This window comes from Cervus canadensis, chromosome 18 (genome assembly GCF_019320065.1).
Source record: "Cervus canadensis isolate Bull #8, Minnesota chromosome 18, ASM1932006v1, whole genome shotgun sequence".
Classification (NCBI taxonomy): domain Eukaryota; kingdom Metazoa; phylum Chordata; class Mammalia; order Artiodactyla; family Cervidae; genus Cervus; species Cervus canadensis.
Window position 1 is genome coordinate 17,032,568 of NC_057403.1, and position 10,260 is coordinate 17,042,827.

The 10,260-nt window shown below is 41.1% G+C and overlaps 1 protein-coding gene across 12 annotated transcripts in view; it reads left to right on the forward strand.

The window, feature by feature from the left end:
* LOC122420279 (zinc finger protein 234-like) overlaps positions 1–8,786 on the forward strand; it is a 32,876-nt gene extending 24,090 nt beyond the window's left edge. For 6 of the 12 annotated variants that reach the window (XM_043435245.1, XM_043435248.1, XM_043435247.1 and 3 more), the window contains 3 exons: positions 1,586–1,708; positions 2,509–2,578; positions 5,255–7,451. In XM_043435245.1, the coding sequence (XP_043291180.1) occupies positions 1,586–1,708; positions 2,509–2,578; positions 5,255–7,419 (2,358 nt within the window). In that variant the 3' untranslated portion in view covers positions 7,420–7,451. Of the gene's footprint in view, positions 1–52; positions 684–1,585; positions 1,713–2,508; positions 2,579–3,870; positions 3,953–5,254; positions 7,452–8,637 lie in introns of those variants that run through there. The other 6 variants (XM_043435253.1, XM_043435251.1, XM_043435244.1 and 3 more) reach the window with 5 other exon arrangements.
* Positions 8,787–10,260: the final 1,474 nt, after the last annotated feature.

The following is a 10,260-nucleotide window of genomic DNA, read 5'->3' on the forward strand; positions in this document are numbered from 1 at the left end:
AGCTTCAGCTTCAGCATCAGTCCTTCCAATGAATATTCAGGACTGATTTCCTTTAGGATTGACTGGTTGGATCTCCTTGCAGTCCAAAGGACTCTCAAGAGTCTTCTCTAACACCACAGTTCAAAAGCATCAGTTCTTCAGCGCTTAGCTTTCTTATGTACCTATTTTTAAACTATTCACTGTTTTACGAATGCTACAGTGACGATTTTCCTGATTTAACATTTTTCTCAAAAAATATATTCTGAAAAATATTGCCTGTTTTTGCCCTTGACATACTAGATATGCAGAATTGAAGTATATTTTATAAGTGGTGCCTTGAATATTTTTTGGTAAAATAGCCAAATATGGCACAGCAGGATAAAACTGCCTCTTCACACAGAAAAAATAACTATTGGTAGGTTTCTCATGACAAGAGTGAGGGTCTGTCTTCCTGTGCTTGAATCAGACCCTGTGTGTATTTTATTTACTGGTTTGTTTGTTTTTCCATCTTGTACTGGCTTGGCCAAAAAGTTTCTTCCTATATTTCTGTATGGTGATACGGAAGAGATGGAATGAACTTTTTGGCTAACCCAGTTTTTTTTTTTCTTCTGATCGAAATAACCCATGACCTTAATTTTAAAAGTCCAGTGGTACTTAACAGCACTTGTCACTGCATTGACACCTCAGAACAGTTGTCTAAAGAGGTACGTACTTGGTTTTATCTTTGTTTTAAATAAAAGGGTTGTGAAAAATGAGGAACCAATTCATACTTATCCAGAAAGCCAAGACTCTGGAGTCAGAGTATACCATTAGATGAGAGAAAGACAAACGGGGAAAGAAAGAGGGTTTCATTTGAAACCTGGCATGGCCTTTTGGTTAATTCCCTCATATGACCCTCCACCTCACCTGGTTCCTACTTCAGTGAGAGGCAGGTACCATCAAATACTGCCGGGCCTAAACTAGTAAATGTTTCAGGGACAATTGATGATTGTAATTAAAAAGTGAAACCTTTCGGGGAGTTCCCTTTATGGCTCAGCTGGTAAAGAATCCACCTGCAATGCAGGAGACCTGGGTTCAATCCCTGGGTTGTGAAGATCCCCTGGAGAAGGGAAAGACTATCCACTCCAGTATTCTGGCCTAGAGAATTCATGGACTGCATAGTCCATGGGGTCGCAAAGAGTCAGACACAACTGAACAACTTTGACTTGGTGGTCCAGTGGTTAAGACTCTGCACTTCCACTGCCATGGCCCGGGTTCAATCCCTGGTCAGGAAACTTAAGATCCCACAAGCTGCAAGGCATGGCCAAAAATAAAAAGTGAAGCCTTTTTAGTTCAGGATGCAGCAGTTAGAATTCTAGGGAGTTTGTTTATGAGTTTACTGAGAGCACCAGGTAAATACACAAAGCTTCCTTCTTCATAGCTGCACTTGCGGTGAGGCTAAGGAGAGTCAGTGTGTGGTGTTGGCAGGATGGAAGGGGCGGGACTGGGAAGTCTACGCATTGCACAGGAGCCAGAGCCACTTCTTATCCTCCTCCTCTCCCTCCTGGTGCTGCCGCTCTTCCATGGGACACTGGCTATAAGATTGAGCTGGTATTGTTTGTTGTAGGAGGCAGTGACCTTCAAGGACGTGGCTGTGGCCTTCACAGAGGAGGAGCTGGGGTTGCTGGACTCAGCCCAGAGAAAGCTGTACCAGGATGTGATGGTGGAGAACTTCTGGAACCTGGTCTCAGTGGGTGAGGACAGCCTTTTTCTGCAAGTGTCTTGTGCCCTTGGTGTTTGAAGGCTCTGGGGTTCTTGAAATGGTTCCCTGAGTTTGGAGACCAGACTTTTCCAGTTCCAGTGGGACATGAGAGGCTATCTCTGGTCTTTCTAAACAGTGTGTTTCAGGTCTTTTTCTTTTTTTGGTCAAAGAACAGTAAATGAACAGTATCCTGCTGTACCTTGCCTGTTCTTAAGATTTCACTCATGTCCCATTAGTGGACTATAAAGCCAACTTATCGAGCCTTACATGGTGTTTTTAATTAAATCAAATATTAGAGAAAATATCAAGAGCTTCTTAGGAAGAGTAGATCACGTTGCAGCAAAAACCCTGATTGATGCATGAGTGGTGTGAAAGCCAGTGGGAACAGATTTTAGGAAAATAGACATTGGTCAGAGATAGGTCATTCAGCCTTCATTTTAGTAATGCATATTCCTACATATGTGTCTGAGTCATGAAATAAATGCTACTTCTTCAGTGGGTCATGATGCAAAGTTTGAAAAACAGGGCCTTCAGTATCTTTTTTTGAAACATAAGGTATTTGTTTATTATTGTTATAATCAAGGCAAAATCTCTTAAAACAATTAGCCTTGATAATGGAAATATAATCAGAACCATTAGTCCCTGGTTTACAGTTTGTTCTTCTCTGCTGTTCAGACTTCACTCTTCAGTATTTTAAATATGCAGTTGGAAACTCAATTTTCCAGTAAACTTTAGCTCTGACGTGTTCATTTTAACTTGCACCTCTGCATGTTCTCATTCTTCAAAAGAGATACAAAACATATAGAAAGAGAAGAGAGGCTTTGGATGATGAATTCAGCGACCCAGATAGAAATTTAGGTAAGCACCAAGCAGTTGTTCATTCTCATGGTTAACTCTCCATACGTTGTGCTTCTCAGCAGCCCTGTGCTGTCCATCACCTGGTCCCAATGGGACATCTCTTTCCCAGGTTATTGCACAATCTCTATACTTGTCACCTGCTCCCACCTTTCCCTTCCTACAGTTTGTTCTTGAAGTGGTGAAGGGATCCTTTGTAAGTTTAACACAGATTATGTTAGTTGTCTGTTCAAAATTCTCTTATGACTTGTTTTACTTAGAATAAAAACCACCTAAAGCAACTTCTGGAATCCCCTATGGTCTGCTTTTCGACCCCACCACCTCCCTGAGTACATCTCCTCTCCTCCTTCTGACTCTGTCTTTTCCATCTCCATCATCCTCCCTACTGTTTCTCAGACCTACAAGAGATGTGTCTCCTTGTCCTCTCTGCATGGAATACTCTTTCACCTGTAATCCTTCAGGCCTATGTACTTACCTCAGGTCACTCACCTTCAAGAGGAAGAGAGGGCTGTCTTTGGACCACACTGGAGAAAATCCAGTTCTCTCTCTCTTTCTCTGCCCTGCCTTTTTTGACCTCTGAGTACTGATTGTCACTCATGTACATACATTTTGGTTCACCTGTTTCTCACTTCTCTCTCTTCCCCTGGAGGTTATTCCAGGAATGGAGAAATTTGTCACTGTTGTTTTTTAATATTGATTTCTTTATTTGGCTGTGCCAGTCTTAGTTGAGGCATGCTGGATTTTTGATCTTCATTGCCCATGTGAAATCTAGTTCCCTGACTAGAGAACAAACCCAGGCCATCTGCATTGGGAGTGTGGAGTCTTAGCCACTGGACCACTAGGGAAGTCCCCAGAGTGGAGGAATTTGGTCTGTTCCATTTATTGCTCACAAGCCTAACTGCTTAGAATAGTCTTGGTACATGACAAGGACTCTAAATATTTGTTGAATAAATGGATGAGTCAATGGATAGAGAAATTTGCCTACCATTTAAATAGCCAGTGGCTGGTGAACAAATCCGAGTGAATAGGGATATTGCAAAATGTTTTTGTGTCTTCAAATGAATTCCTAGCCTAATTCTAACTTCTCAGGTCCCATGGTATATATGTGGGTGTTTGCCTTTCCGTACAAGTTGACCCTCATCAACTTGAGCAGACACATGCATAGAACCTGTAATTATAACCAAACTGAGTGAAATGCTTTCCCTGTGACTTTCCTTTAGCCGTTAGTAGCAAGCATATTCATTTGGGGAGAAAATATTTTTTGAATGAACAATTCTTATGTCTACTTCTTAGGTAGCTCTTCATAAAAAGAAAAAAGAATTCTATTTCCTTATCCGTCATATCCGGGGAGAAAAGGTCTCAGAAAATAGCCAACTGGTGAGTTAGCCTTGCCCTGAAAAGATTTTCCCAGCTTCATCCCATCTCCTTCCTCCCAAGCCCAGAAATGGATCTTAGGTTGTTACCTCTACAAACATCTTGCTTGTGTGGGATTTGTACATATCCTTTAGAAGGGATTTCAGATCATTGTTCACATTGACTGCTTTGATGATTCTTTGATAGTGTCTAGTGTTCTTCTAAATACTTATCATAAGCTATGGAATTTATATTTCCACCTCACTCATAAACTGCCTTCTTCACTTTGGAAATCATTCTTGTTAAAGGCCAGTGTATTTATGTCCAAAATTTTTCCATGCTGTGGTTATTTTCTTTTAAGTAAGCAGCCAGTTTGGTTTTTTTCTTAATATTTATTTATGTATTTGGCTGTGCCAGGTCTTAGTTGTGGCATGTGGCATCTCTGAGTTGCAACAGGTAAACTCTTTACTTACATCATGTGAGATCTAGTTCCCAAACAGGGATCAAACCTGGAACCCTTGCATTGGGGACCACCAGGGAAGTCCCTTCCATGCTGAGACATCATTCTTCCCTAGCCTGTAAATGTTGATTTTTACTTTGTGGGGGTATGGAGCCATATTAGGCTATAAAGCTACCTCAGAAGGATCCAGTGTATAGGTTTCAGATTATGATACTGACGTGCTGCCTACTGCACTAAGAAGCCAGAACAGTGTATAGGTTTTTGTGCTTTTTTTCCCCCCCACTGATTCTTAGCACCTTGAACCTTCTCAGCACAATTCCCTTGATGAACTGCTGCCTCTGGTGCAGCTTTTCAGCATGCTGTACTTTCCAGTGCTTTTCCTCTTTCAGACACCTGCCTTCTGAAAGCTCTTTTGCTTCTCTGACTTGATTCAGACATAATCTGGAATTCAAAATTGTCGAGCATCCTGGAAATCAAACTGGGGTTCACCTGTACATGCCTTTCTTGAGCCCTGACTAACTAACTGCCAGACATTGTGAAGCCTGTGAGCACAACAAAATGCTTGTCTTTCTTGATACTGTACTGTGATAGGAGCGACATGTAATTTTTGAAAGATGCTATAAATAGTATGTCAGATAGCATTTTGTTTTAAATGGGTTTCATTACTGTTAAGTATTTGGGAGTTTAATGGACCATCTCTTGGTTTCTGTCAGTATATAAACCTGAGAACTTTATTTGTGGGGAAAAAGATAAGTCAAACCATGCTGGGGTTCATTCAAGTCTCATACTGTGTCTTAAGTATGAAATCTTAACTCTTCAAACAAAGCTTTCACCTGACCACATCTCTCAATTCTCTGTCGTTATAGATGAAAACAATCAAAGTGAGTTGAGGGCTGTTCAAGAGAGAGGATTACATGAAGAGCTTTCCTGCTGGCAAATCTGGCAACAAATTGCGAATGACTTAACCAGATATCAAGACTCCATGATAAATAGTTGTCAGTTCCACAAACAAGGTTATTCCCCCGACCAGGTTGGGGCAGGACTGTCTATTCAAATTTCTGAAGATGAGAACTATATATTAAATGAGAAAGCAGGTGGTCCCAGTGATACTGGAAATCCAAGGTTTGCATCTTTGAGAGCCTGGGATTCTTGGAGAAAAAGTTCCTTGACTGAGTCACAGAATTATCGGAATAGATACCTGGAAATTTCCACGCAAAGTAAACTGTGTCAGTGTAAAGAGGATGTTGACAGCATTGGTCAGATCTTATTCCACCTTGATGATCGAGGAGTACACAAGAATGAAAAGTCTTATTGCCACAATGATTATAGAAAAGACAGCACGAAGGTTTCCACATTGGATCAGAATAGTATGATTCACACAGGACAAAAACCTTACCAGTGTAACGAATGTAAAAGAACTTTTACCAGCCTTTCTACCTTTGATCTTCACCAGCAGTTACACTCAAAAGAGACGTCTCACATGTGCAATGAGTGTGGAAAAGGCTTCCGTTATAGCTCAGTTCTTCATATTCATCAGAGAGTTCACATAGAAAAATGCAGTGTCTGTGATGAATGTGGAAAGGAATTCCGTCAGAGCTCACAACTGCAAACTCATCAGAAAGTCCACAGCATAAAGAAACCATTCACATGTGAGGAATGTGGGAAAGGCTTCAGTCGTCGATCAGCACTTACCGTTCATTGTAAAGTCCACACAGGAGAGAAACCTTACACTTGTGAGGAGTGTGGCCGGGCCTTCAGTCAGGCCTCCCACCTTCAAGACCATCAGAGAGTCCACACCGGGGAGAAACCATTCATTTGTGATGCGTGTGGTAAGAGCTTCAGTCGGAATTCACACCTTCAGTCCCATCAGAGAGTCCATACGGGAGAGAAACCGTACAAATGCGAGGAGTGTGGGAAGGGCTTCATTTGTAGCTCAAATCTATACATTCACCAGAGAGTCCACACAGGAGAAAAACCCTACAAGTGTGAGGAATGTGGGAAAGGCTTTAGTCGGCCTTCAAGTCTTCAGGCCCATCAGGGAATCCACACTGGAGAGAAGTCATACGTATGTAATGTGTGTGGTAAAGGCTTTACTCTGAGTTCAAACCTTCAGGCACATCAAAGAGTCCACACAGGGGAGAAACCATACAAATGTGAGGAATGCGGGAAGAACTTCAGGAGGAACTCCCATTATCAAGTTCATCTGGTCGTCCACACAGGAGAAAAACCCTATAAATGTGAAGTGTGTGGGAAGGGCTTCAGTCAGAGTTCCTATCTTCAAATCCATCAGAAGGCCCACAGTGTAGAGAAACCCTACAAGTGCGAGGAGTGTGGGCAGGGCTTCAATCAGAGTTCACGACTTCAGATCCACCAGCTGATCCATACTGGTGAGAAACCATACAAATGTGAAGAGTGTGGGAAGGGATTCAGTCGTAGAGCCGATCTTAAAATTCACTGCAGAATCCACACTGGAGAGAAACCGTACAATTGTGAGGAGTGTGGAAAAGTCTTCAGGCAGGCCTCAAATCTCCTGGCCCATCAGAGAGTCCACAGTGGAGAAAAGCCATTCAAATGTGAAGAATGTGGCAAGAGCTTTGGTCGGAGTTCACACCTTCAAGCCCACCAAAAAGTCCACACTGGAGAAAAGCCATACAAATGTGAGGAGTGTGGGAAGGGCTTTAAGTGGAGCCTGAACCTCGACATGCATCAGAGGGTCCACACAGGAGAGAAACCATATAAGTGTGGGGAGTGTGGGAAGCACTTCAGTCAGGCCTCAAGTCTTCAGCTTCATCAGAGTGTCCACACTGGAGAGAAGCCCTACAGATGTGACGTGTGTAGTAAAGTCTTCAGTCGGTCTTCACAACTGCAGTCTCATCAGAGAGTCCACACAGGGGAGAAACCTTACAAGTGTGAGACGTGTGGTAAGAGCTTCAGTTGGCGCTCCAATCTAACAATTCATCAGAGAATCCATGCTGCTGATAAATCCTATAAAAGTCATAGGGGTGGTAAGACCATCAGAGAGTCAACTTAGGAAAAAAGTTCTATAAAATAATTTTTTAAAAACTCAAGTGTCATGTGAATTCTTCCAGTTAAGTTCAAAAGAAAAAAAAAAATCATTTGTTTCATTAAAAAGTCAGTATATTAACCATAGCTCAACATGTCCCGGTAGTCAGGATGCCACATAACAGAGATCCCTTATAAGGGTTATAGTAAGGGCTTCAGTTCAACTTTGACCTTACACTACTCAGAAGAGAAGACTTAGTATGATTTTATCAGGCCTTGTACAAAAGTATGATGGACGGGTCAAAACTAATGCCCATTAGAACTCTCGATGCCCAGTAGTCTCTCCAGAATGCAGAGACTTTGTTCTGAATCTGCATAGTCTGATCATGGCCAAGTAATACTTCATGTGAAAGTTGCTCAGTCATGTCTGACTCTTTGCAACCCTGTGGACTATACAATCCATGGAATTCTCCAGGCCATGGATACTGGAGTGGGTAGCCTTTCCCTTCTCCAAGATATCTTCCCAACCTAGAAATTGAACCCAGGCCTCCCACATTGCAGGTGGATTCTTTACCAGCTGAGCCACGAGGGAAACCCATAATACTTCATAGGTGCTCAATTTTGTTGAATTAGTAAATGAAAAATGTTTTATAAATTATATTGCAATCACCCTCAAAATTAAAAGTTTTATTCAGAACAGGTAATTAAATGTGGCCTTAAAAGTAATTCAGAGAGACAAAGAGTTAAAAGTATAAGTAAACCACTCAGTACTGCAGTCTGAGGTATTAATCCCATTTTGATTAGCTCCTCTTGTTTGCCTAGCCTTGCTTCCAGTTGGATCTTACCATCTTAGAGTTTGTCTAGTATTCTGTCAGATTTATACAGTACAAATTCAGTTACTTTTTGTGACAGTATGAAGTGAAGTGAAGTGAAAGTTGCTCAGTCATGTCCAACTCTTTGCAATTCTCTAGGCCAGAATACTGTGGGTAGCCTTTCCCTTCTCCAGATCTTCCCAACCCAGGGATTGAACCCAGGTGTCCCACATAGGATTCTGTACCAGCTGAGCCACAAGGGAAGCCCTTGTGACAGTACAGACTTACTGAAAAATGGATTGTTAATGTTGCAGTACAGAAAACATACTATTGATTCTTTTTTCAAGTCAGGAGTTATTGACAGTGACAAAGGACAAACATTTCTTGGTAAATGAACCAATTGTTGGTTTTTTATTCTCCCCATTTCCATCTAGGCTTTGATGTGATAGTCTTCCAAAGGTATTAACTTTCATCAAGACTTCCAAAGTTGAGAAGAGATGCTGTTTATAAAGTAGATTACTTTCATCAAGTTCTCTACTCCATTACTACTCCTTCCTGGCCTGAAATAAAAGGAAAAAAATTATTTGTTGGAAGTTGGTCATTTCATCAAATATGTTGATTCAGTGACTGACTTGCACACTTTTCCTAGCGATGGGTTGAAAAATTGCTTTTTGAAGAGAAGTTGGTGAGTATATATCAAAATACAGGATGTGACTTCTATGATACAGAAATCATAGAAGCAGAATTTACAATTAAGAGATTCAAGTAGAAAAGGTGAGTAGCACATCAGGGATGCTGCTAAATTTTGTAAAAGTGAAATAAATATTCACTAGGAGTTTATTTAAATACATTTTGGTATAGGAAACCAAATCTAGAAAAATGATGTCCAAGACTCGGGACAAAAGCATGTAACAGGCTGATGTAGTTTAGGGACATCCCACAGCTTAAACATGTGTTTGTTAATGCATCCTGTTATCTGTGAAAGGATATTCACCCTCATGTAAACAGTGACAGGATTTTCAGAGAGTTTCCACATTTTAGATTCCATATTTTAAATTTTTCATTAAGCATCAATTTTACAGTAAAATACTGTGACATTTATAGTACTGTAGGTAGTAAAAACTATGTAAAACACAGAAAATTACTAGTCATACTAATCCCTCACAGTAAGAAAATGTGGTATATAGAGGCCAAGTTAAGGAATAGAACTCTGGGAATCAATTATAAAAAGAGATTTATATGGTTGTTCAAAGATACAGAATATCAGTTGCTGCTGCTGCTGCTGCTAAGCCGCTTCAGTCGTGTCCAACTCTGTGTGATCCGATAGACAGCAGCCCACCAGGCTCCCCCGTCCCTGGGATTCTCCAGGCAAGAACACTGGAGTGGGTTGCCATTTCCTTCTCCAATGCACAAAAGTGAAAGTGAAGTCGCCCAGTCGTCGACTCAGCGACCCTATGGACTGCAGCCTACCAGGCTCCTCTGTCCATGGGATTTTCCAGGCAAGAGTACTGGAGTGGGGTGCCATTGCCTTCTCCGAAGAATATCAGCTAGTATAACTATATATTTTTGTAGCTAATGAAGTTTAGGCATAAATCCATGCAGCCCAGAAGATTATTTTAATTCCAACAGTAGAAATTTATACATCTTAGTTCTGTTCCTTAGTGGGCTGATGGATGGATAATCCAGAGTACTGGCTTTTCCTTACAGGTGCTTGATTTGATTTGGAAAGTAACTGGTTCATTCCAGGTACTGTAAAGCCCAAAGAAACTTGAGCTATGGGGCGGAAGGAATTTACAAAATGAGTGTTTTAATTGTTTACCAAGGTAACACTGATTGGGCAAACCTGAAGATAAAGAGTCGATATATGTAAGTCTTGGAGGTAAAATTTGTCAAAGATTTCCCTAAGGAAAAGATGTGCTTAGGGAAAGAACAAAGCATGATGGGAACAACCTGTTGAGTTTGAATACCATTTCCTAGTTCTTAGTTCATTTTTCACTGATGTTTAACACTTGTTTGGTTAAAGAACTTGACTCAGCAAAAATGAGGATGTATATAAC